General features: G+C 39.4%; 1 protein-coding gene across 8 annotated transcripts in view; it reads right to left on the reverse strand.

The window, feature by feature from the left end:
* The window catches only part of RIMS2 (regulating synaptic membrane exocytosis 2), a 412,392-nt gene that overhangs the window by 38,878 nt on the left and 345,651 nt on the right, over window positions 1-27,863 (reverse strand). For 7 of the 8 annotated variants that reach the window (XM_056854758.1, XM_056854759.1, XM_056854760.1 and 4 more), the window contains 2 exons: window positions 16,607-16,779; window positions 5,721-5,962 (listed from right to left, as the gene is read on the reverse strand). In XM_056854758.1, the coding sequence (XP_056710736.1) occupies window positions 5,721-5,962; window positions 16,607-16,779 (415 nt within the window). Of the gene's footprint in view, window positions 1-5,720; window positions 5,963-14,782; window positions 15,095-16,606; window positions 16,780-27,863 lie in introns of all 8 variants that reach the window. The other variant, XM_056854764.1, reaches the window with a different exon arrangement.

Consider the following 27,863-nt stretch of genomic DNA (forward strand, 5'->3'; position numbering starts at 1 on the left):
TTCTGCAAGTAACTACTGATTTGGCCATATTGAGAATTCGATATATTGATATTTGAATTTGGGATTTGAGGGACAAAATGATAGTTGGGGGTATCACAGGGCAATCCCCCACATGCATTCCAAGTGGAAACAAGATGAAGTCTGGATCTGTGGGTCAGAAGGAAATTCTGCACAAGATCTTACACAAGCGGAACTACACTAAGCAAATTTCTTTTTCAACTTGTGCATTGTTGGATTCAACCCAGTGAGAAGCACTGGTCCCTACAAGAATTTATGGGCAAGGAAAATTAGGAATTTAGGAAATCTTCCATATCTCTCCCTTCAAGACTCTATAAACTCTCAGGAACTTGAGCAGGGTCATTTTCATATTCCCCCTTCTCTTCTAACTGTCAGCATTCCATGTCTACTGAAATATATTCCAAGATGTTTACTAATTTTTTTCTTTTGATTAATGTACGAAGTCGTATTTTTCTACATATCTAGGAAATTCCTCAAGTATGTAGAAATTCTTACCTAGTTTATAGGTAGTGTGGACTTGCTGCTTTTCTTATTGGCATAGGTGCTGCTTTACTTATTATTTAGAGTGATGTTCCATTCAAGAAAATAGTTAAGGCAATTGCAATTTCACTTATTCACCAAAATACATAAAAATTGTAAGTTAAGGCTGCCACTTTAACTTCTATACCATGCAAGCAGTTCTTGCCTTGCTCTGTATGGCAATTTCAAGCTCGCTTACAAAACTTTCCTTGTTCTTTAATCCCATTTCTCTTTCACTTTAGGGTGGGCTGCAAACTGAACTGATATAATTAAAAAAACAATGAAGTTACATGTCGAAAATAATGACATACTATACTTGAGTGAAGAACAGATTTAACAAAAATACTAATGTGAAAAAAATTAAAAGGCAAGGAAAAGTGTAGTTGTGGGGAACCTAAATTGTAAGGAACCACAAAACCATTTACCTCCACAGATTCCTTAAACTCTATCTCCACAGATAACCACAAATCTAGCTTTATTTGCCATGTCAAGGATGTTGCTTCTCTCTAGTCCATTGCATATAAATGGTCTTGGTGGTATGTACATTAGGATACCAGCAGATTACACTGAAGTAGCAGCAGCGTTATGCTGTCATAATGGGCACATATTTCCCAGTACAAATATTTAGAATTCAAGTATTTATTTTACGTGGTATAACATGGTTCTGGCATAATTTATTATCAGTTGCTTTCCACTGTTTATACAATTAACACTGAGTAGCACTGGAAGGGACTATAAATGAAAGCACATTTCCTATTACTCAGTCAGGAAGCAATATCACTGGCTAGACTATGCTTCATACTATGGGCTATTTTACCTCGCAGGGTACATTCATAGCTTTTGTTGGTATTGCACTAAGATGACATATAAAAAACTACCAGTAGGAATGGGCAAGAGCAGAGAGTGTAACAAGCTCTCACGTAGCAAATGTGCCAGACAGCAGAAAAGGGCATTGCTTGGTTCTATCCCAACCCACAGCTAGTACAATAAACAGTTAATGATTGAAAAACACACACTGTAGTTGTCCTTCAACAGCACCTAAAGACTATAATATAGATTTTACATTATAACCAGAAGAAATAATACTGACAGCATTCTTCCTGGCAGTAAAAAAAGATTTAATATGTAAGAATTATTACTTAAAGTTTGATTTTGCACCATCTTTATTCTTTATAACTCTTTGTTAGAGGACAATGATTTCACAAGGTAGCTTTAACCCACAAAAATTATGTTTTAACCAGAACTGTGCGAGGTGGAGAGAATGCTCACTGCAAGTCTGCTTCAAAATACCAATGATTAATCTCTTCAATACAACATTTTAAAACAAAAAGGGTAGACATTTCTATGGTGATGTAATGATATTGAATAATAATCTACTATGAAACTGCAGTATCTAAATGAATTTAATCCAGATTTTAATTAAATTTTAGATTCTGTGTAGAATGCAGAGTAAATTCACAATTAGATAATGTAAGAAGGACCTAATAGGACTTGCGAGAGGGTATTTAATTTCTCTCTGCCCCAATATTTCCTTGTTCCCTTCCATGACATCCCCATAGCTTCTGCTCCTTTCCTGCTTTCTTCTCTCCTTCCTACACACCAGCAATCCTGTCTTTATCTGCCACACACGCCTTTAGCTTTCCCTCATTGTAAAGAACCCTGCCCCTCCCCCTTCCTTCAACTGACAGACACAAACTCTTGAAGGCTGGCAATATTGCTGTGCTTGCTTAGAAGTGGTCACAGAGGGTATTAGTTTCTTAAAGCTGCAGGTGCTGTTACTATTATTTTGTGATGTTTTAACCCCCCGTTGCATTTTTATTAGGGGAGGGTTTCAGACTTTTCTGCAAACTTCACTCTTTTCTCAAGTTTGTAGAAACATCTATCTAGTCTGTTCATGGCTCCAATCTATGGATTTAAGTATCCACAAATGGAGTAACATTGAGAATTACATATATTGATGTACTCAGTAGCACATACTCAGTTATTTTACATTTCATTAAATTCTCTCCCAGACAAAGGCCTAATAATCTGGCTTCGTACAACAAAGTAATGCAAGTCTTCTTCAACTCTGGATGCACAAATTCTTGCTTGAAATCCAACAACTTACTTTTAAACCTGAAAAGATTAAAGCTACTGTGAGTAGTGGATCTCAAAAGACAGTTCCACAGAAAAAGTGCCATGTAGCTTTGTAATGTTTGGTCTTTTATGCATGGCTGTTTCACTCGCCATCACCCCTCCGATGACTTTGGGTCTTTGATTGGATTATGCATGCTGCTTCCGACTGTCAGAAGTTGCCTCACTCTCCCCCTGTGTTTCCCCGCATTTTCAAATTTGAGATAAAACAGGTCTCTGAAAACATGACAAAACACAAGGAAATGCAGGAGGAGAGCGAGGCGACCTCTGACAGTTGGAAGCGGCATGCATAATCCAATCAAAGACCCAAAGTCATCGGAGGGGTGATGGCAAATGAAACAGCCATGCATAAAAGACCTTTGTTAAAATGCAAAGGGAAATATTAAAGAAGGATTTTTCCATGTTCAGAGCAATGCACATTTGTATTTCTTATGTGCATCCAGCTTTACATACGCTTGGTTAACTAGCCTTATGTTAATTATAACCTATCCGTTCAGCAGTCTACATGTAGGGTTGATGGTATAGATTAAGAGCCAAACATAGCTTAATACTATATAATTAAATTTACAATTGAGCAATACTGATTTTTCAACACATTTTCATGTAACCAGAAGAGAGAGTTTGAGAGTATGGACCTGTAGGAACAAGACGGCATTTCTGAAAACTAACCTTAAAAACTGAGTAGAACATACTTAACAGTTTGACAGCCCATTCCTGAGAGCTGTAGCGGCCGGGGAAGGTGTGGCCGTGGCAGCGCCACAGCGCCTCCAAAAAGGTTTGGCCACTGCAGCAGGGGGGGAAAGGGGCGATTTTAAAAAGAATGAAGCCCCATTGAAATCACCAATGCTGTGCCAACAAAAAGCTGGCGAAGCACCACTGTTGCTAAAGGGGGTGTTCCTGGGATGAAAGGAATTAGGAAGCTGCCTACTGGCAGCTCCTCCCCCTGGAATGCCTCCTGAGAGGCTGGCAGGACTTGGGCTGGCAGGATGCCAGAGGGAAGCCGAGCCAGCGTCCGAGGGCCTCTCAGCCATGGCAATACAGAGGGGCCGGAGCAAGTGGCACTATGTCGGCATCCGTGCCAGTTTGCACGGCACAAGTAGCATGGATGCCAGTGTAGGGGTCAGGGCTCCTCCTAAGCCCATTCAGCCCTCAAGCTCAGGAATGGGCTGTAACACTGCAATCCTAGGCAGAATGACACTCTCCTAAATCCATTTTAGTCAACAGGCTTAGAAAGGAGCAATTCTGTTTAGGATTGCGCTGCAAGGAACACAACCCTATTGAGAACACCAAAGACAGTTTCTGTTTAAGTGATTTCTTGCCATTGCTTTGCCAGTTTAATCTTAAAGCACTCGTGACAAAGTCTGATTCCTCTGTACTGTACTATATGCTTAAATCCTAATCTTCTTGTGCACATAAATTAAGCAGAAGATGGTATAATATGTATGAATACATTTTAAACAAGCTATGCACCTGCACTGCTTTTCAGTTTTGAAAAGATGATGACCAGCAGAGTGGACAACCTCTGCATATGTAAACATATGTACCTATTTCCGTTTTCAAAATATGCCACAATAACTCACATTTTAGAGAATTAAATATTTTCCGTTACTTGCTATTTGTGCAACTCTGTCTTCAAAAGGATGTGCCTTAAATATCGGTACAAAAAAACCTTTCCCCTCTTTCATAGACTATTAGACATAGTTTATCATACGGCGCTTAAAACACTGAATTGTAGTTTAACTTGGACCTGCAAACATTGATGACACTTAAATGCAATTATCAGTATGTATTTAAATTGAAAGAAATAAAAGGAAATGAAGAGTAAAATTGTTACTGAGTGTACCTATAACACAATATACAATCTTGAAGCCAAATATCATCCCACAGCAAAAGCAATGTATCATGGAGGCAATATGAATTTAGATTAAAAACCCAAAGAATTAATTGTGCCAGCTGCATTTCAATGGTCCTTCATAAACCAATGGCCCTCAGAACATAAACACAGCAAGTCATGTTGTTCCTGAGAAGAAAAGAGGTTATTACATTCCGTGTGGCCCAGTGAGCACAAGAACTGAAGCCCCAGCAGTTCAATCTGAAGAACATTTGAGTTAAATAAGGTTGGTTGATAAACACTCTGGAAGATAATAAGTTTAAACTCACTCAGCTGTTCCGTTTGGAAATCCAGTCAGTAAATATGCAGTTTCAGCAGTACATATGTGCAAGTGAACTGTAATGTTTATATATGTATCATGGGAAACAATGCACTGGAGGGGGGAAAATGAAGCTGGGTGCCCAAGGTTGGGCGGGATAAATAAAATATATAGATAATGAAAATATAATTTATTTAAAGTGCTATGTCAAGATAAAAATTATTTTAAAAATGTTAAAACAGCACAATGGCATTTCCTAAGGTTGATATCTATAACTACATGCCAGATGCGTTTCGGCCTATTTGGCCTTCCTCAGTGGTCAATTGAAACCCATGTAAAACATACCCACATTTACAGATATATATATATATATATATATATATATATATATATATATATATATATATATATATATATATATATATATATATATATATATATACACACACACATACATATACACACACATATACAGACAATATATGTCAAGCCAGGCATATATATAGGTTGTATAATATTGTTTTACCAGGTTGATAATTGCACACATTTTATATGGGAGACATATACAACCCAGTATAACAACTTGAGACAATCTTACCAGGTGTTTGTATAATTGGTAATATATTATACAACCTATATACATGCCTGGTCTGATATATATTGTCTGTATATGTATGTGTGTGTGTAAAGTGCCGTCAACATTTAAAAAATGTTAAAACAGCACAATGGCATTTCCTAAGGTTGATATCTATAACCACATGCCAGACGTGTTTCGGCCTGTTTGGCCTTCCTCAGTGGTCAGTTGAAACCCATGTAAATCATACACACATTTACAGATATACATACATATACAGACAATACATATCAGACCAGGGGGGGAAATGAAGTCTAGGTTCCTACCAGTTTGGCTGAGCTGTGAGGTACTTCTGCTTTTCCGTGAAAGACCCACAATGGCTACCATCTTTGCACCAATGCTGGAGCGCCGCTTTTTGCCTCCTGTAGCCACAGTGCCCACCGCTGTGTCTGACTGGCTGCCGTCATTCTTCTCAAGCATGTACATCTCCCCACTGATGCTGGTGCTCTTAGTTATGTTCTTTCCGGAAGCGCCCATCTGTCTGCTTTGCATTTTGGATGTAAAGACACTGTCAGCCGGTGATGGATAAACAATGAAGTAAAAAGAAAGTAAAAGGGAGGAGACAGAAAAGGATAGGTTTCAGATGGAAAGCTTAGGGAGACTGTAGGGACAAAGCAGCTAATTGACACTGAAGGTTTAGTTAGCTTTGGTTAGCAGCAGATAAGGACAACTTCAGCTAAAGGGCTTGACTGTACTTGTCTTTTCATATAATTGTAAATCTTAATGAAAGTATTCAATCACTGGTTTCATAGTATTTTGTTTACATGTAGTATGACAAACCGTGACAAACTTGTATGCAATGCATAAATATGAGAAACACACAACAATATTTTAGGAATTTAACATCTGTCTATTCTTACAGCAAAGTATTAGCCAGCTGATGGAATATTTACATGTCCAATCTACTGCTAAACAAAAGAAAGTGAAGCAAAGTAAGTAGTGAACAAAATATTACACAGAGTAGCTCTGTTTTCAGCTAATATATCCTAGCTGCAGATCATCTGACCCTCCAATTTACTTTTTGCTCAAAGATCTTACCTGATGATGCAGTTTCTTCTTACTGAAAGACTTTTGTCGTTTCTATAGATCATTGGTTCCCTATATTTTCATATTGTGGTATCCTAGAGAAGATATATTTCTCTTAAAGAGAGGAAAGGTGCTTAACTGTAATTGTTCTTTAAGAGTGGTCCACATAATCATAACATATAGGCATTCCTTCACAAGTCACATCAACGAAGTGGAGAGACTTCTTCTCCCACTTATCATCCTGACAGAAGATCATTTACTCTTGAGTTTAAGACTCATATATTTAGATAGGCAACAATAAAATGTGAGCTATGAATTATTTTTGTGTGGGCCACTCACAAAGTATAACAGTTACAGGTAATCAAATTTAGTTTATCTGGGATGATCGGAAGAACAATGAGAAGTAGGAAAACAACCACTAGCACTATTCTGCAAACACTTTTGGAACAGTTGGCACACAAGTTAATACAGTACAATAATAGATTGTGCAAAATGCTGTCTAAACTCTTGTGCAGAATTAATTTAAATTAAGGCTTGGTCTATATATGCAAAAGAATGAGGTGCTAATAAGGTGGTAGATTGGACTGCGCCATTTCATGGGAGTTCCATAAGAAAGCTCCTACGTGGCTTTTCTCACTGTGTGTGGAAACAGCTGTAATGGACAGACTGGGGTTGAGTGAGTCTACCTTTTAAAAGAAAAGAAAACATTTGGAAACTCATTCACTGAACGCCTAGCGTCACATCTGATTTTGCTCTCATACTTTTTTTTTTTTTTTACAGTCAAGTCACAGCTGACGTATGGTGACCCTGCTGGGTTTTCAAGGCAAGAGACATTTAAAGGTGGTTTGCCATTGCCTGCCTCCATGTTACGACCCTGGTATTCCTTGGTGGTCTCCCTTCTAAATACTGTCCAGGGCTAACCCTGCTTAGCTTTTGAGATCTGATGAGATTGGCTAGGCTATACGGGTCAGGGCGCTCTCAAAGCTACAGGTGATCAATTGTGGTTTTGAAAACTCCTCAGCAGTACAAGCTTTCTAGAAAAAGGAAAGTAGTTCAGCAATTAGAAGGTTTATATCCAAGCTATTAACAAACTGTGCATATTTCATATTTTCTATATGATCCCTATATGATGTGGAATAGTCTATCAGCAGTCCCACATCATTCCTATATCATTGTAATGGATGCATAGACTGGGTCTTAGTTTGACCTTTATTTGCTAATGCTCTAGCATGAAGTAGAAAAAGCCCTTCCATAAAGAGAAGGCACTTTCTGCATGTAAAAAAGCGTCTTTTGGATCCACTATTGGTGCAAGTTCTTTCTTTCTTTCTTTCTTTCTTTCTTTCTTTCTTTCTTTCTTTCTTTCTTTCTTTCTTTCTTTCTTTCTTTCTTTCTTTCTTTCTTTCTTATATTGATATAGATGTCTAACACCCTTCCCTAAATAAGATAGGATTTTTTTTTATTTCTGCTGGTTTTTGTTTTCTTGTGTGATTTATTAGTATCATCCAATACAGTTCATTTTATTAGAAGTATCTAGTTTATGTTGTGAACTCTGAACTTACTCAGTTTTAAGTTTTATATGCCCTTTCACTTATTTAGATTTAGTGCTGCTCTTTTGTTGCTAAGAAGATATATCTTATCCCAGGTGCCAAAAAGTCTGACAAACCGTGGGTTTGTTATTCTTTAAAATGTTCTGGTCAGAGCAATATAGCCATGAAAATCACTGTAGTATAATGAAGAGCTCTCTCACTTCCCCTTCTTTTTCTTCTTGTATGAGAATGATATCTTTTGGGTTGCCAGCTCCCAAGAAGGAGATATAATCAGACATAAGAGGAGAGGGAAGATCTCTGTATGGCTGACTGAACTGTAATCAATATGGTATTGGCTATATGTAAATCTTGGTGATGTCACCATCACTTTAACCAATCTTGCAAGCCCTTGCTCTGGGCCGTTGCCAAGGAGCTTCTATAGAGATATTAAGGTATGGACTACTGATCGATCAATACATCATTTTAGAATAGAGACTTGACTCTGTGTACTATCATTAAGTTCAAGACTCCCTCCTTTGGAGCCAAATTTCCCCATCATAAGAAGGAAAGATGAAGCACATACATAGACTATGCTTCGTGTTTATTTTTCAATTAAAATATTTATATCTCTTGGCTCAGGGCAAGCAGCTTAGAAAGCCAATTAACAGTGTTCCAGTAACACTGGCCTTCTATTACATATTTTTTTTAAATTTAATGAATACTCCGAAAGCAGCTCACAATCAAAACAATAGTTGATAAAAAGAATATTTAAACAAAAAATACAAAAGCTACTGAACTGATTAAAAACAACAGATAAAAACTGAGCTTCAGATAAAAACCATGACCTCAAAACTGCTATATTCAACATCCAGCATATAAAAGATAAAAATCCGAAATCAGCAGAAAAGTAGCCATTAGTTCTACCAAAATGCTCTCTCCCCAAAAAAGGGGGGAAAAATTCTGAGAACTTTCCAAAGATAGTCACGCATACAGCACATTACAGTTGCTGTGTCTGGTAGTCAACAGGGCATATGTGACTGCATCTCTAGCCAGGACACATTTCTCCATGAAATATTTTATTAGTATACCAAGCCTGTTGGTTAAGGCAGACTTGGTAACAGCTGTTATCTGAACTAGCATCCAGAGATATCAACGAGTCAAGAAGCGCACCCAGTCTGCAAACCAGGTCCATTAGGAGGCATTCAGATTTATTCATCACAACTTGAGTGTCCATTCATCCCTCTTTATCTTGTCAGGATGAAGCTTCAGTGATTTTGCCTCTTCCAGATCATTATTGAATCTAACATCTAGATTAGACTATTGCAATGTGCTCTAAGTGAGTTTGCTGTGGAAGAGTATCAAGAAAAGCTACAATTGGTACAGAATGCTGCCAACAGAATGTTGACTGGAGTGGGTTGTAGAGATCACATCACTCTGCTCTTGTTCCACCTACACTGTCTTCCAATTTACTTCAGGGCCCACTTTAATATGCTAGTATTGATCTTTGAAGCCCTACATGGCTTTGGAACAGCATACCTTAAGGACCACCTACTTCAATATAAACCTACCCAGTCATGGTCATCTTCAGGGTCCCTGTTTCAGATGTCCTCATAATCTGAGGCCAAGTGGGGTAGCAAATTAAGAAAGGACCTTCTCAGTCATGGGACCAAAACTATGGAATTCCTTCCCCAGGGAGACTCTTCTTCTTCTATGTTGGTGGTGTTCAGTTTGCAATCAGTGGCCTCTTTTAGACAGTATCCAATGCTTGTTTTCTATGCAGAGTCCTCTTCTCAACATCTAGCCAGATGGGATGCACAGTGTCAAATGCAATCCAGCCAGAAATGAGTTGGAATTGGTTCACGGAATTTCTGTAACATTTGTTTCTTGATCTGCCCATGGCAATAGCAAAGCCACATGGATGCACCCACATTTGAGCAGTCGTAGGTTGTAAAGGAGATCTCAGCGGGCTGATATTGTGGCTGCAGATGTACTGTTGGGATCCTGTTTGGCTCCATGATAAGGCTATCAATGCTCTAAGAAGACTATCAATGCTCTGTTGCTTCTAACAGGAAGAGCAAATATCACATCCTGACCTGACAGACATCTGCTCTAGATGTATAATTTAGTAACCTGTGAAATATGTGGCCATGTGGTTCAAGCCCAGGAACAGTGCAGTTAAAAAAGTGGGTGTCCCACAGAAGAATTCTAAAAAAAAATCAAAATTATAGACAATAGAAGTTTAAGGAAATGAAAAAAGCATTAATTCCATCCCTCTACCCAAGGTAGAATTATCCATCCACCAATGCCCCAACAAATTAACCTAATTGATTTGAATTACAAAAATGATCACTCCCCCTTGAAGTCCCCACCATCTTTACCCCATCTACTAACTCTAGCCTGTTGGTTAATATTAAGTGACCCATTCTTGTTAAGGAAGTCATCCACTCTGTTGCCCCTCTGACTGGTCTCCCCATCCCTATGCATTGCCTCAGGGCTGCTGTTAATGAAATTCTCTCCATCCTTGATCTCATGAAGGGTAGCAATCCAATCCTCCAGGCTCTGAACCTTCTCCTCTGAGTCCTATCAGCTTACACTTTTGACAAGTGTCAAAAGTGTAATTATTCATAGATAATAGATAGATAGGGAGGGAAGACAGCAAGGTATAGCCCAATCTTGTCAGATCTCAGAAGCTAAGCAGGGTCCGCACTTGGAAGGGAGACCTCCAAGGAAGGCTCAGCACTGTTGTGTGGAAGCAGCCTTGTACAAATCTATGGTGAGACCACACTTGGAATACTGTGTACAGTTCTGGTCACCACACCTAAAAAAGGATATTACACAGCTTGAGAAGGTGCAGAAAAGAGCAACCAAAATGATTAAGGGACTAGAGCAACTGTCCTATGGGGAGTGGTTAGGATGCTTAGGGCTGTTTAGCTTGGAAAGAAGGCGGCTGAGGGGAGACATGATAGAGGTCTAAAAAAGGATATTACACAGCTTGAGAAGGTGCAGAAATGAGCAACAAAAATGATTAAGGGACTAGAGCAACTGTCCTATGGGGAGTGTTAGGATGCTTAGGGCTGTTTAGCTTGGAAAGAAGGCGGCTGAGGGGAGACATGATAGAGGTCTATAAAATTATGCATGGTTTGGAGAGAGTGGACAGGGAGAAGTTTTTCTCCCTCTCCCATAATACTAGAACGCGGGGTCATCTGCTGAAGCTGGAGGGTGAGAGATTCAAAACAGATACAAGTATTTTTTCACACAACGCATAGTTAAATTGTGGAACGCCCTGCCCCAGGATGTGGTGATGGCGGCCAGCTTGGAGGGCTTTAAGAGGGTAGTGGACATATTCATGGAGGAGAGGGGTATTCATGGCTATTAGTTAGAATGGATACTAGTCATGATGCTTACTATTCTCTCCAGGATCAGAGGGCATGCCTGTTATATTAGGTGCTGTGGAACACGGGCAGGATAATGCTAATGCAGTCGTCTTGTTTGGGGGCTTCCTAGAGGCACCTGTTTGGCCACTGTGTGAACAGACTGCTGGACTTGATGGGCCTTGGTCTGATCCAGCAGGGCCGTTCTTATGTTCTTAAAAAGGCAATGGCAAACCCCCTCTGCTTAATCACTTGCCTTGAAAGCCCTTTGTTGGGTAGCCTTAAGTCAGCTGCGACCTGAGGGCACTTTACAAACAATAGATAGATAAGATAATGTAAAAGTGTAATTATTCATTGACAGTTCATAGAGGTTCAACACAATTTATTCTATTGTTTAAAAGAATTGCTGATTATATATGTATCGAATCATAAAATCATAGAATCATAGAGTTAGAAGGGACCACCAGGGTCATCTAGTCCAAGCCCCTGCACAATGCAGAAAATTCACAACTACCTCCCCCCCAAACCCCCAGTGACTCCTACTACATGCCCAGAAGATGGCTAAGATGCCTTCACTCTCATCATCTGCCTAAGGTTATAGAATCAGAATTGCTGACAGATGGCCATCTAACCTCTAATTATATATGTTGACTTTATACACACACACATATAATGTATATAATATATGCGGGGCATCATTTTGTACTCCATAGGATACTCAAAACAACAACTGTCCACTCATTGTCACTTTATGCATTTTCCTCTACTTTGCTGTGATCTTTTCCAAAATTAATTAGGTGTAATCTTTTTGGAAAAATTATATTCTAAATGTGAGTCTCTACTGAGTGGATGGGAATTTTGAGCAGGTCTGCAGGTCCTGACCACATCGGCACCATTTTCCTTGCCTCCCACCCCCACCCCAGCATCATTATCTAGCACCACTGAAGGTTTTGTTCAGTTTTTTTTAAATGGCAATTGACACATCACTGTAGCATTATACCATTATAACTATCAGTAGTTCTTCTGAATTCCCAATTTTCATTTTTTTAAAAAGTTACATCTTTAAAAAAGTACAACTATCAGACCATCATATTAATCTCACTCTAGTAAAAGTGATGCTCAAAATCTTGCAACAAAGACTGTTACCACATATGTAATGAGAAATGCCAGATGTTCAAGCTTGATTCAGAAAAAGAAGAGGCACTAGAAATCATATTGCGAATTTCAGGTGATCAGTGTCACAGAGGAGCATACAAGAGAATTTCAGAAGAAAATAAATTGTGTTTCATAGATTATAGCAAAGTTTTTGACTTTGTGGATCATGAAAAGTTATGTTTGGTTTTAAAGGAAATGAATGTGCCACAACACCTGATAGTTGTTATGTGTGACCTGTACTCTGGACAAGAGGCCACTACTGTTAGGACAAAATATGGAGAAACAGAATGGTTTCCAATTGGCAAAGGTGAAGGCAAGTATATATTTTATCTCCCTGTCTCTTCAATCTATATGCAGAACGTATCATAAGGAAAGCTTGATTAGATTTAGATGAAGGTGGAGTGAAAACTGATGGAAGGAACATTAACAATATAAGATATGCAGATGACACCACATTACTGGCAGAAAATAGTGAAGACTTGAAACTATTCCTGATGAAGGTCAAAGTAGCAAGTGCCAAAGCAGGATTTCAGCTGAACATCAAGACGGCAAAAGTAATGACTATTGGGGAATTACACAACTTTAAGGCTGATGATGAAGGCATTGAAATTGTTAAAGATTTTCTATTCCCTGGCTCCATCCTCAACCAAAAAGGAGACTGCAACAAAGACATCAGAAGGAGACTGAGACTCGGAAGGGCATCCATGAAGGATTTAGAAAAGATTCTTAAGTGTAAGGATGCGTCACTGACAACCAAGATCAAGATAATTTATACCTCAGCATTCGCCATTACTATGTATGGGTATGAAAGTTGGACAGTGAAGAAAGCTGATAGGAAGAAAGTTGATTCATTTGAAATGTGGTGCTGGAGGAGAGTTTTATTGATACCATGGACCAACAAAAAGACAAATAAGTAGGTTCTAGATCAAATCAAGCCTGAACTCTCCTTAAAAGCTAAAATGACTAAACTTAGGCTATTGTACTTTGGTCCCATTATGAAAAGAGAAGAGTCACTGGAAAAGACAATAAGGCTAGGAAAAGTGGAAGGCAGTGGGAAAAGATGAAGACCCAACATGAGATGGATTGATTCTATCAAAGAAGCCACGGCCCTCAAAATGAAATCTAACCTTTGCTCAAGATGAAATCTAACCTTTTTTTTTTTACAACAAAGAGATGCTTGCAAACCAGGACCTACATAGAATGTTCATTTTGTAACTGAATATAAAACAAAATAACTTCTCAGGCAATCTTTATTTGCTGGACTCAGAAGCCCTTTACCCAATATGGATTTTTTCATCAAAAGTGCAATAACTGCCTCTTTAATCTTATATATGCATACGAAGTTTCATGAAAATCAATGAGCCTTACTTTTAGAATTGAAATACTAGCCTCCTGCCCAGCAGATCAACAATGTAAACATCCATATGAATGAGGCTCTTTAAAATCCAACCCTTACACCTGTCTTTATAATTACTATACAGTAATCATCTCATCTGAAAATATGAAATATCCTTTTGCTGTGAAAGCTTTAATGAAATACTTTTTGTCTCTCTAGCACTTTCTCTGAGTTGTTCAATGACTCTACACAGTGAAATAAATGCCTATCATTATGGCACATGGGATTTATGTCATGCATATTTTACAGGGAACACATGGAGGGGAACACACTGTATCCTTTTGTGGCTGCATTTGGTCAGGCCACCTACCCTGCCATCCTAAGGAGTGTTACAGCTTTCTAGGTCCACTGAAATCAATAGACAACTGAAGTCAACGGGTATAACTGTTCAGGATGACACTTACAAAAAAACCCTATCCATTATTACTGACACTGTATGTTTTGATCTACAGAACATGCAGGAAGCACCAAACACTGAGCCAGACTACATTTACCATTCTACTGTGTGACACACTACTGAAAACTGGCTATGTCACATAGCTCTTTCTCTCTCTCTCTATGAGGTAAAATGGCTTTCCTAGTACCACACAATAAGTTGATTTCAACCAGGGATCACCAGCTCATAACTTGTGCTCTTAACTGTTGGCCAATATAGCATGGATCCATGTTCATTATGTAAAACAAGTTAACTGAAATGAGCATTTATACAACTATAAAAATATTAAATGTGGCAAAGATAAAGGGATTATAAATAAACTATTGCGAAGGATGGAGAATGGCATGATGCAGGGAATAGGGTCAGGTTTCAAGGGAAATATGTACACTACTGACTATCAAATGGATATCTATTTTACCTGAGATCATCTTGTGAGGATCTCGTTTGAAAGTCCTCTTTATCGCTTGTTTTTGCTGTTTCCTCAGTTTGATCATCTTGAACCCTTTCATCTTCTTCTGGTTCCTTGTTTTCCTCTTTCTCACATTTTTCTGCCTCCTCTTCCCCTTCCTTTCCCCCCTTTTCACCAACTTGTTCATCCTTTACTGTTTCCTCAACTTCCTGATTCTCCACCTCTTTCTCTTCTTGATTCTCCTCAACAAATACCTCCTCCTCAAGAAATATTTCCTCCTCCCCTTCCTCCCCTACCTCTTTTCTTTCCTCATTTGATTTTCTGAAATAAATAAAAATTGAAGAAACATGCAAAAGAAAAAGAAAAAGACGGAAAGCAAATTAGGATTGGGTAGAAATCAAGCATGCATTTAATAAGTAAAAAGAAATAAGAAATATCAAATAAATTGAATAATGCAATGACAAAAACAAAGATGCTGGTCAATTCTTGGGTGTAGTCCAGGAAATAATTATGGTATAGATTTTTTCCAGGAGTCTCTAAACCAGGGTAAATGTTATCTATATAACTGTGAGACAGACACAGACTGATGACCCTTTCTTGTGTGTAATGAGGAACTGAAATTCCCACAACCAACATTTCACCAAATGGAGGCCTTTATTAAGAGGTAATAATCAGTTCTATTTTGTCTTTAAGAGTATTGAGGATTATCTTTCCAGGCTCCTACTAGCCTTCCCTCCAGATGAAGGTACTTGAGCCAGTCAAAAAGAGCCAAACTACACATTACATGGTGGGAGATCCATGAGTGGATCCTCTGTCATTTTCTTTAACATTAAAAAGCAGCTGAAGGGGTTGACGTTGTGACGCTGAATTTTTGTGTCCACGTGACGTTTCCCCAGTAGACTCTGTTCAACAGAGCAGCTACTAGCAGCAGTATGAAAAAGACAGGTACCTCTTCTCCTGTTGGAGAGGCCCAATTCAAATAATAATCTCCCCTGCTTTTCAGAGTTAAGTACCTGATCACAGATATCCAACATAAAATGTAGTTTGGTCTGCAAATTCAAGCAATTGGTGCTTTGGATGACTATTTTTATTTCAGTTATGAAGTTTCAACTGTCTTCATAATAATATCTTAAACATTTTGGGGTTAACCATTTTTTTGAGAGTGAGACCTACAAATCCTTTACTTTCTGATTTTGGCAGTGTTTATAATGTATCTGAATTTTTAATTTGTTGCAGTGGTTAATTATAGGATATTGTTATATTGGTGACTAATGCAATTTTAAATGTATTCTATATTTATTGTTTTTAATATTTGTTTTAATCAAAATATTGTAATGATTTCTGAATTTATTGTTGTTCCCTGTCTTACCTTGTCAGGAGAAAGGCGTGGAGGTGTTAAAATATTTTAAATTAATAAATTGGGGGGGGGGAATCACATAGAGAGGCAATGCAATTTCACAGTAAGTAAGTAGTGCAAACAGATTATACGAGGGAAATCTTCCCCCCACTCTAATCTCAGACTTCACTGTGTCTAAAATATGCAATTTACTTCTTTTGCCTTTTTAAAGTAAATACAATATGTTCTTAGGGCAAGTGTAATTATCCCCTTTATTGGGTAGTGGAACACCCACATGCCAACATTCAAACTACACATCTTGGGGAAACAGTTGGATTAGTGTTTCCGCACCACACACAAAAGGGTTGTATATTGTACTGTGCTTAAGATTCCACAAAGGAAATAAATTATGTGAGCCGCCTTGAGCCCAGCAACATTGGAAGGGAGATTTGCAGTCTAAAACAAACTTGAAAGTGGTTGACTTTACCACTTCTTACCTAATTTTCTTGTTCCCTCTCGGTCGTTCTGATTGAACAGACATGTAGCTGGTGCTGCTGAAGCGAGATGCGCTACTGGTCCTTGATACTGCTGACACATCACTCACATCACTGTCGGAAGACTTGTTGGAGACGTTGTCAGAGCCTCGTTGAGGATCTCGCCCTGACCGATACTGTAAAAAAAATAGACAGATGAATATACAGAAGTGGTCAATGTAACTTCAGGTCTCTTTCTTTTTAAAACTTCTGTATCTGCTGTCAACTTTTACAAGACTATTACAGGATGCACTGATCTCTTATTCTTCAAGTGTCTTAACTGCAGTATTAGGCTCCAATAACTAAGATTTAGTAGATTTTATTTATTTAAATGCCCTGACCTGGATGGCCCAGGCTAGCCTGATCTCGTCAGATCTCAGAAGCTAAGCAGGGTCAGCCCCGGTTAGTATTAGGATGGGAGACCACCAAGGAATACCAGGGTTGCTGTGCAGAGGAAGGCACTGGCAAACCACCTCTGTTAGTCTCTTGCCATGAAAACCCCAAAAAGGGGTCGCCATAAGTCTGCTGCGACTTGATGGCACTTTACACACACACACACATTGATTTAAATGATTTTAATCATTTTTGCACTGTGGCTTACATATACAAATACGATCACATAACAATAGCTAAAAACAGCTAAATAAACAAAAACTTTAAAAAACAGAGCTAGCGTATCTAACTCTGGAATTACAGAAAGCTAATTCATCAAATCAAACTTCCTAAAGTGTAGTTAAATGGAACCCACTAAGGCTGAAGGCGGCCTTACTATGGCACAATGCCTAACCAAATCTAATTCTTTTTGATGCTGGAATACATTTTCTTAGTTGTTAAGGTGCCACTAGATTCCTGTTTTCTTTTAGCCTTTACATAATTTTGTTTGTACTCCTGTATCAATTAACTGTAAAACGCTAAGGATTAAGACAGGCAAATACATAAAGTAAAAAAAAGATTTTCCTTTCTTTAGGACAAGTTTGAGTTACACTACTCTAATGATTCACATTATGGAAAGAGTAATGTCATGGAGTCCTTAAAAGTGCCAAGGCAGTCATAATGAGTAAGTCAGCCTGTAATCATGTGATCAAAACCATTCATTAGCTTGGGTCTGAAGTACCATGAGTAGAATTATCTTTGCCATCTCTCTCTTCCAAGTGGATTCCCCAAGCCCTCCCAAAGCCGTTGCTTTGGGTTGGGGATTCTTGGGAAAGGCATGGAATCAGACAGAGAAGACTGCTGCTGGAGGGGGGAAAGTGCCCACTGTTTCAAAAGCCCTTGCTGCTCCATTGCATAAGAGTTTGTTCAACAGGGAAGGTAATTTCCCCCAATTTCTCCCTTCAGCTGCAACCCCTGTACCACACCTTTAATGACTGTTTTAAGATGGTTGGACATTTCATACAGCGATGCCGATATAATTTACTAACAAAGAAAGTGTTCATTAATTAGGAACTACACCCTTACATGGAGGTAGTTTCAGAGGGTAGCCATGTTGGTCTGCAGCAGAAGAAATAGATTCAAGTCAGGTAGCACCTTAGAGATCAACAAGATTTTGGAGGTATAAACTCTCAGGGTATAAGCTTGACAGTCCAAGCTCTCTTGTATCCGATGAAGGGAGTTCGGACTCTCCAGAAGTAACACCCTGAAAATCATGTTGGTCTCTAAGGTGCTACTGGACTTGAATGTAATCCTTACATGGAAGATTATAGGAGAGTTGAGCCTTTGAAGTTCCCAGTCCTTTGTTGAGACTTTGACAACTTTTGCTGGATTAGTAAAAGTTAATGGTTATACAAATTCCTAAAGGACTTTCTTTTTTCTTCTACCTCAAGCTGCTTAAGGAGATTGATGAATCTTAAAGCCAAGCTCAGCAACCAGCAAACCCTGCATGCTAGGGAGAAAGATTCTTGTCCACATACATTTACAGTCTTCAGCTGTACCATATAATTTGTCAACTTGTGCAGCATTTAAAAGAGAAAGGTTATCTAGAGCAGAGGTTCCCAAACTTTTTGAGTCATGGAGCACTTTTGAGGAGAGAAATTCATCATGGAGCACTAATTTTCACCTAGCACCTATATACTAAACTGAGCCCGTGAACGCACCAGCCACTTACCATGCAAGTTACACGCGTCCAGTACACAAGTATCCAAAATGCCTTTAAATTCCTGTCCCCACTGCGCCTCCTTTCTCCGCTGCATTTGATAATCCCCAGACCGGCATGCTCCCACGCATGCCCAGTCAGCTGCTCTAAACAAGGACGACGATTGGTCCAGCGTGAGTAAGGGAGGCGGGGGGAGTGCGGGGGTTGGCTAGCAGGAGGAAGTGGGCTGGCAGCAGGAAGCGGATCGGACACAGTTTGCATATTCCCACTGTAAGGCACCAGGTGTGGAGGACGTTTTATTTTTTTTATTCGCCGTATAAGCGGATGCGCTTAATGTGGCGAAATTGCCCTCTGGAGACGTCCTCGGAATCCTTCGGGTGAGTTGCAGTGGGAACATGCAAGGAAAGCCCGCGGAAGCCGGCGCCGCAAATGGTAAGTGCGGACATGGCCTGAGTCTATTTACCAGTCCCATAACATTTCACTTCTGTACATATACTTCACAATAGGACACGCACAGATGACCATTTGACCAAACATCTTCAAGCCATGAGTGGTACAATGCTCCTAATCAGGTTTCTATAGACAACTGGCTTACCATTACAAGTATACCATGGTACGTTGTGTGTGTTAAGTTGTGTGTGTGTTAAGTGCAGACAAGTCACTTCCGATTTATGGGAACCCTATGAATTAATGGTAAGTTTCTATTAGGTTTTTAAAAGTGCCAGTACTCATATATAAGGTAGCACAGATTTCTACCAATTCCCCGCTCAGGACTTGGGACAGCCTCCCTCCAAAGGTGCCAGTACTCAGTATTGGTGAGTACCATCATATAAAAGCCCAGTCTGTATCCATTCAAGAAGGACTATTGGTATTCCGTGCAAGTGGAGAAAAATAATGGATTTGGAAATGGATACAGAACTCAACATTCTGATAACCTCTAAACTAGAACTGCTGATGTGTCCAAAACAGATCAAATGAAACTATTACAAATTTAAAGGATGAGAAATTATATATTCAAAACACCTTAATATAAGAAAAAATATATTAAAAATATAAGAAAAATAGTAGTCAACAGGTAAAGTAACAGCGCATTCCTAAGCCTGAAGGATGAAAGCCCATAGGAGGCCAGGAAGGCTCTGCGCCAGTGTCCGCCCCCCCACCGGTGTCCAGGCAACTTACACCAGTATTTGTGGCCTCAACGCTGGCAGGTAGACCCGGACTCTGGGCGTTGGGTGCTGCCATGGCAGAGCTGCCCCAGGACGCCGACTGAGCCTTTCGCCGGTATCCCACCATTGTAAAAGCCCATGCTAGCGTCCTGGGAGGCGTCCCAAAAGGCGTTCCTGGGGCATTCCAATGCAGGGATGGGGGAGGAGCCACCTTTAGGCAGCCTCCAAAGCCCTTTCGGGACAGTTACGCCCCTTTTTTATTTTCACGAGATACGCCACCTTTTTAGGTGGCGTATCTCCCGTGCAACTCTATGAAGGGTTGCATGGGTTTTTTCGAGAAGGGGAAGGTTTTGGCCCCAGTGGGGGGGGGGGGCGAAACCTCCTTTGGAGGCAGCGCCTCTGGGCTGCTTCCTGAAACCGGAGCAGCCATTCCTCTCAGGAATGTGCTGTAAAAATCTAATCTATCAGTTATCAAAATCTTACAAAAGACCCAAAGCATGATGTTACTCCACAAGACCCTTGGGGGAACAGGCATAATTTTATCAGAAATAAGACAGAAATTTGAGGAAAATATCTAAAAGATTATTGAGATTAAATTTATTATGATTTTATTTCTTAATAGACCTCCAAATGCCCTCCAAATGCTGATCTTGTGGCACAGGGGGCATTTTGAGCTGCAATGGAAAGGGGTAGGACAGAAAATCATGCTCTGTGGGAAGAAATCCTTCTGCCCATGAAAACACTTGGCTGGATCAAAGCCTGTCTCCTTGTGAAGAGCATTTGTAGTCTGAGACACATCAGCATAAATCATGTAGTATTGCAAATATAGAAGGCTTTTGCAGCTATCTTAAGTTGGCTGTTAATTCTGTGTTGCAGCCATTAGAGCAGCAGTTCTTGCTTTCTATCAGTTTTAATGGTAGATTTTCCCCAGAAAGAAGTGATTTGTCCATACTGCATTGAACAAAACGTAAGATGAGGGATGTTTTCTAAACAGCAAAGTGTGATGCCAAGACTACACAGATCTAACTCTTTCAACTTGTCCTCATATAACTTGAATCTGAAACCCTTTAGCTTTCTTCTGAACTCCGCTCAGCTTATCGATGAATAAGGTTCAGTTCTTTCTCTCACACCATTTAAGATTTACATGAAACTGCTGGGAGACATCATCTTGCATTCTGGCGTTAAATATTATCACTACGCAGAGGACATGCAAAGTTGCTTCCCACGTGGCAGTTCTTCTCCACCTTAACTTATTTATTTTTCAAATTTATAGCCCGCTTACAAAACTTACAAATTGAAGCATTTTTAAAGGAGCTTCCATATAATGTTGTGCCGTAGTTGTCCTGTCTTACTCCAGTCTTTTTGGAAAGAATACAGTACAGAATACAATAAAGCATGCTGACAGCCATCTGGAAGCAATAGTGCATATTTTCTTGCCCTGCAAAAGTCCAGCCCACATAGTGCTGTTTTCCTACTTGAATAGAACTGAATCGGCTTCTTAGCAGGTGCCATTTACACAACATTTTTCGACATGCCATGCCACTGGAGGGCTTTTTAAAGGCTATTTTAAAATAAATAAGTAAATAAGTAAATAAATAAATAAATATGTAATTGCTATAGTGCTATAACAAACTATTTCCACTTATCTGTTTCAAGTGTTAATTGAACTGTTACAGTGCATCTGTGAAAAAAAGGTGTGGGTGGTGAGTCACTATGGCAGCGGTGACTGTCACACTCTCAAGAGCCAATGCAGAGTTACTGCAAAGGGAAAAGGACTGGAAGGGAAAAGGCAAAGAAAGTGCACAGAAAACTCCCACATGTGGAAGCTCAGTGGTGATGCTAGATCCAGATCTATTGTTGGTGCAGATTCTCACTTATTCACATTCATAGATTTATACATCATGCTGAGTGATTCACAGTGAACTCTTTCCTGGGAGCATGGCCCTTTGAATAGACATGAATAGGTTTCAGAATAGACCTGGTTAGGATTTTACTGTCAACTCTTTAGCCAGTATCAAGCCCATTTACCATTACTTCTCTGTTAAAAACTGCAATTAGCTTGAATATTTTTGGTGGTGATATTCCTTCACCAGTAGTTTTCCTTTGGTATTTGTTCAGAATTTAAGTAAAAGTAAAGGAAGCACCAGGTCATTCCTGACCCATGGGGTGATGTCACATCCCAATGTTTACTAGGCAGACTTTGTTTATGGGGTGGTTTGCCAGTGCCTTCCCCAGTCATCTTCCCTTTACCCCCAGCAAGCTGGGTACTCATTTTACCGAACTCGGAAGGATGGAAGGCTGAGTCAACCTTGAGCCGGCTACCTGAAACCAACTGCTGTTGGGATCGAACTCAGGTCGTGAGCAGAGCTTGGACTGCAGTACTGCAACTTAGCACTCTGTGCCACAGGACTCCTAGTTCAGAATTTAGCATGTTCAAAATCACTTTAACCTGCTGACTGAAAGAAATATTACTTGTCATTTTGAAGCCAGAAGTACCAATGAAATTTGACTATCGACAATTATTTCATATTCCAACTACAAGGAGCTTTGTAGTAATAAAGGCACTCTATCATGGTTAACAGCTGCTAAATATTTAATGCCAACAATTGTACTTGAAGAAGCACTTCCTGCTTTCTGTTAAAAGGAAATTTGCTCTTTATTTTTAGCAGCTTTGTTCAAGGTATTCTGTTTCATGTCTGCACACTGTTTAAAGCAGCCTTTGCTCCCCCTCTCCTCCCCCTCCTACATATGAACGATGCCAAAATAATTCAGGCTCTTTACAGTTCAAGTAAATAGCACTGACCAAGATTTATGGTAGATTTATAGTAGGTTCAGGCACAGGATGGCATTGGAGAGGAGAATAATATGTCTATATACTATGTTTAGGAATGAAACAGTACATACTGGTGTGTGTGAAAAAGCATACAATCTGCGACGGTGAACAAGAGGATTTAAGACACTTTTCCAATTTCATTTTGATTTTTTAACATTAATTTGCATTAGCAACTAAAATTTATTTGAGGATAAATTTTGTTCTGCAGTACAAAAGAGTAAATAAGCCATAATATTTTCTGATCTAAGGTTTTCCCTGGCAGGAATGTAGATATTAGTGATTTGCCACTGCGTAAGTTATTAAATACATTTTTATTTGGACTTTAGTGTTTTAATGTGAATTGAATTATTTTGGGGTTTTCATGTTATGTGTGGGATTACTTCCCGCAAAGAGATCACTCATAAATATTATCAATAAAGACTGAAGAAGTAATTTCTGTAACACAACAATCTAGTTAACAATCTATTGCACATTATTAATGTACTGCTAGCCTTCTAATGCTGGTTTAATCAATTGCTTTTCAACTGATTTTTTTTTTGTGATTTCCCAGTTCCTTCTTTATTAGCAAAATTCCATATTTTATTTATTTACTGACTGTATTTATATCCTCCAGTGAGGACCCAAAGCAGCTTACATTAGTCCCCTCTCCTCCCTTTTATCCTTACAACCACTTTGCGAGGTAGATTAGGCTGAGAGTGTGTAACTGGCCCAGGGTCACCCAAGATGCTTCCATGGCAGAGTGGGGATTTGAACCTGGATCTACCAGATCATAGGCACTCTAATCACTACACCATGCTGGTATTTTAAGACAGCAGCAAACAAGGAAACCCAAGTGATGTTGTCAGCTAGATCTTGCTTACATTTGTTATATGGATCAGATCGATCAACTGGCAAATGTTATCAAATTTTTGTTGTCCTCCATGAATAGTGGCTTTTATTATTTCTTGTAATCTGAGAAGTGATAGTAAGTATGTTAGGATCCATTCATTGCAGATGTGCTATAACTGTTTCATCTTTGTTCATTTAGGAATTACTGTTATAGGGAAGGGTCTGGAGATTTTGGTTGGACTTCGTAGCCAGTCAATTTTGCTGTTGTTGTTGCTGCCAGGATGTGACATCAGAAAAAAGAACTCAGCCTCCAAAACACCAGGACATCTGTGGAGATGAGCCCTCATACCTCCACCAAATTGCATTTGCCTAATCAAAAAATAGGGAAATGCAGTTTTCTGCTTTAGTGATCCTTGCTCCTTTAAGGTTGTCAACCTCCAGGTACTGGCTGGTAATCTCCTGCTACTACAACTGACCTCCAGCCTATAGAGATCAGTTCCCCTGGAGAAATATGGCCTCTTTGGCAATTGGACTCTGGCATTGTTTTTTTTTTGTTTTTTTTTTGACTCTGGCATTGAAGTCCCTCCCCTCCCCAAACCCCACCCTCCTCAGGCTCCGCCCCAAAAACCTCCAACCGGTGGCGAAGAGGGACCTGGCAACCCTATGCTCCTTCCACCTCCAAAGGTATTGCATGATGCTGTGTGTATGTCAGTGAAATCCTTGGTGAAGGTTTGGTACAGGGTAAAGAACTATTTCCTCTACCTTCCCAGAGGGTAAAAGAAGTGAGCTGTTGCTCACAAAAGCTCCTAATCTGCCAGAAATTTTGTTAGTCTTTAAGGTGCTACTGGACTCTTGGGCCATTTATGAAGGGTCATTTTGATGCTCGCTCAAAGCTGTTCTTTACAATGCAACCTTTGAAAAACGTAAATTCACGGTCCAGACGCAAAAGGAGAAATTCTACCCCTCACCACCACCACTCCTTTGTTCCTTCCATTAGCCAATCACAGTTTGCATAGCTAACTCGCGGCTGTCATTTTGCATGGTTCCTTCAGGGGATTCTTCAGTGTGGGGACGGAGCAAACACAAAAGGTCGCATTAAAGGGGTTCTAAAGAAATGCGAAGTAGGTATGCGCCGGCTTCACAGTGGTTCAGTGTGTAAAACTCAAAAAACGCTGCGGGGCACATCAGCCTGAAACGCGCTGCTAATTACCAAGCATAAATGGCCTTGCTCTTTTCTACTGCTAATGACAGACTAACACAGCTACCCATTGTGATCTATCTCCAGAGGGTAGGTGGTTATTAGAGGCAACCAGGAGCATCAAGTTCAGCCCAGTGCATTTTAAGATTGCTTTGACAAATGGGATGGCATTTAAAGCTCATCCAAACTTTTGGAGGTGGCTGGGGAAACTGATAAAACCTCCCAGCTTGTTTGCTGGGGGGCTAGTCACTTTAAGGCTTGATGGGCAGGACAGCGGTAGAGCCAGAGCTCATAGACATGCCCGCTCTCAGCTTGAAATCCCAATTAGCAACCAATGGTCTGTTGCAATCCATGGAATAATTCAGGTAGGAGTAAAATCTACTACAGGCCCTTAGGCAGAGTGATCAATGACACAGATGCACTGTATTCCCAGAATATGGTCCTTATTATTCATCCATGTAGACTGGCACACCATTTCCTCCTGCATAATAATAAAAGCACTTTACTACCTAGAAGCTGAGCTGTAGTTAAATTTTAGTTGCTAGACACTAAATCAATATTTCAGAACTTTTGTGCACTCCACCTCCTACTTAGGTCCAATTAAAATTCCCACGTATTTTAACAACACCAGTAGTAATAAGAGTCAATGGGTGCATTTTAAAAGTGTCATTTATTTAATTGCCTAGAAGAAATAATCATATTATTTCTCACATACTCATGACAAATGTACTGCTACTTACAATGCCTAGTCAGCACGACAAATATACCCAGTAATACTAATCCATTCTTATTTCATTCACATCTACTAACTGTCAATATATTTTGCAACATTCCTCTCATTGTTCCAGAGTATCTTGAGAGCCAACATGGTGTAGTGGTTAAGAGTGATGGTTTGGAGAGGTGGATTCTAATCTGGAGAACCAGGTTTGATTCCCCACTCTTCCACATGAGTGGTGGATACTAATCTGGGTTGGTTTCCCCACTCCTACACATGAAGCCAGCTGGGTGACCTTAGACTAGCTGCAACTCTGTTAGAGCTCTCTCAGCCCCACCTACCTCACAGGGTGTCTGTTGTGGGGAGGGGAAGGGAAGGAGATTGTAAGCCGGTTTGATTCTTCCTTAAGTGGTAGAGAAAGTCCGCATAGAACACCAGCTGTAGACTGCCTGGCATTATTGGGATGATGTTTCTGTATCAGAAGTACCTAGTTTGAGAAATGAATCCAAAAGCAAGACTTCAAAACCTCTCTTTCATTAACTGTTTTATTTGATCTATTGAGAGCATCCTGTTTTCAGGTTCAGTACCAAATGAAAACAAAAAACAGCTACTCCACGTGAGTCAGGAATTTCTGCAAACTCAAGCAGAAAGTGCCACACCATAAAGTGATATTCAAGCCTACTCTACACTGCTCTTTAAAGGGAAAGAGCAATACAAAAAGAACATAACCTGGAAGCAAGCCTGAAGCAATCCATCTGCTCCATGTAAAAAAATAGGGTAATAATTTAAAGTCCATATGCATGCACAAAACCAGCAAGTTAAAAATAACAGCCTAAGCCAGAGCCACAACACAGCTCTACAAGCCTTTTGCCCTGTTTCAGTGGTTCCTTTTCTGCTTTCAGCTACAAGTGCAATCAAAATGGGGGGGGGGGTCCACAAACATCCATCCATATAGGTAAAATGTCTACCTGAAAGTGTCCCCATCAACTAATGTCCTGCTTCTTTTTGCAATTTTCTTTTTTGTTCTTTTGTTTGCAAGCAAATTAATGATTCCCCTTTTCTCTTATAGCCCTCGTGAATACCGGTAAATGCTCAGAACTGTCAGCTCTTGACTGGGAGAAAAGAGACTTAAGTACTGCATTTCACTTTGTAGTAAGGCAATGTCACTGTTTATTTTTCTCAATAGTATTCATTTTGATTATAACACTATTATGAAGGAACAAGAAATTAATGGGAAAAGGCAGTGATCAAGTAATAAGTACAACTGCGATCAGTTGTTAAGTCTCTCTTTGGCTGACAAAAGCTGGTAAGTGTTTATTCATGAGTGGTGGAAGTAAACCACAAGCCTGAGAAAAGAGTAAGTAATTAGACCAGAAGGCAGATAATTTTTTTTAAAAAAAGAACAGTAATTGTGGCAAGCATCTGCTGAGTGTCCACACCATACTACAATTTGAGTCTGGTACTGAAATTGCATTTTAAGTCGAAAAAATAATAATGTGCTTATTTAAAACATTTTAAATAACAGATGAGAGCTTCAAAAGGATGAAAAAGGTACCCACAAAATATTGGAACACAATTGGTTGATCGCAATGTCACATGGATAATCTTTAAAAACTGATCAAATCATGGCAATTGCAGATTATCTGCCTAGGGTGTAATCAGCCTAGATCTCTGTTTTTTAAGCAGAGGGTTCATAGTATTAAAAGTATTCTAGTCCAAGGACTGGAGTAGGGGTAAATTCTTTATAGCAGTTCTTGGATCTAGTGAATTTAAGAATAAATAAGGCAATTAATCCAGCAACCTTTTCCCAAGTACAGACTGCTGAAGAGTTTATTGTTCCTCCAGAATGAAGTATTACTTGCTAACTTCAATATAATTATCACAGCCCCCCTCAAAGTGACAAGATGCATTTGCAGTGGGGCTTTAGAGCTGAGCTTCTCAAAAGCAGCTTTGAGCATTGCATTATGAATGGCTTTTGAAACAGTTCTGATTTAATGGATTTAATGGATCTTGGTGCATTGCTCTTTAGTTTTTAAAAAGTTTTAGCCAGTATGGACCAGATTTGGACAAATGTTGAAAAATCATGAAGGACTGTCTATGATGTGAAAAGGAAAGAGAACTGTCTTTCAGATGACAAGGTATTTTCTTAAGAAAATTATAGATCCGTCAAAACATTTATTTTGATGGTAAGGCAAGGCTTTATTTTTGCATTATAAAAGTTTAATTTTGCCTTTCATAACATTTTTCTTTTGGCTTATCAGCACCTCCTCTTAAAATTTCAAGAACAGCTGGACTAACTCAGGAACCATCTGCCAAGTTTTTGTTCCCCCAGAGTGCAAAGGCCCCTGGGTAATTTATGCCACAGTGGTTCACAACAAAAATAATATCC

This window comes from Euleptes europaea, chromosome 8 (assembly GCF_029931775.1).
Source record: "Euleptes europaea isolate rEulEur1 chromosome 8, rEulEur1.hap1, whole genome shotgun sequence".
Classification (NCBI taxonomy): Eukaryota; Metazoa; Chordata; class Lepidosauria; order Squamata; family Sphaerodactylidae; genus Euleptes; species Euleptes europaea.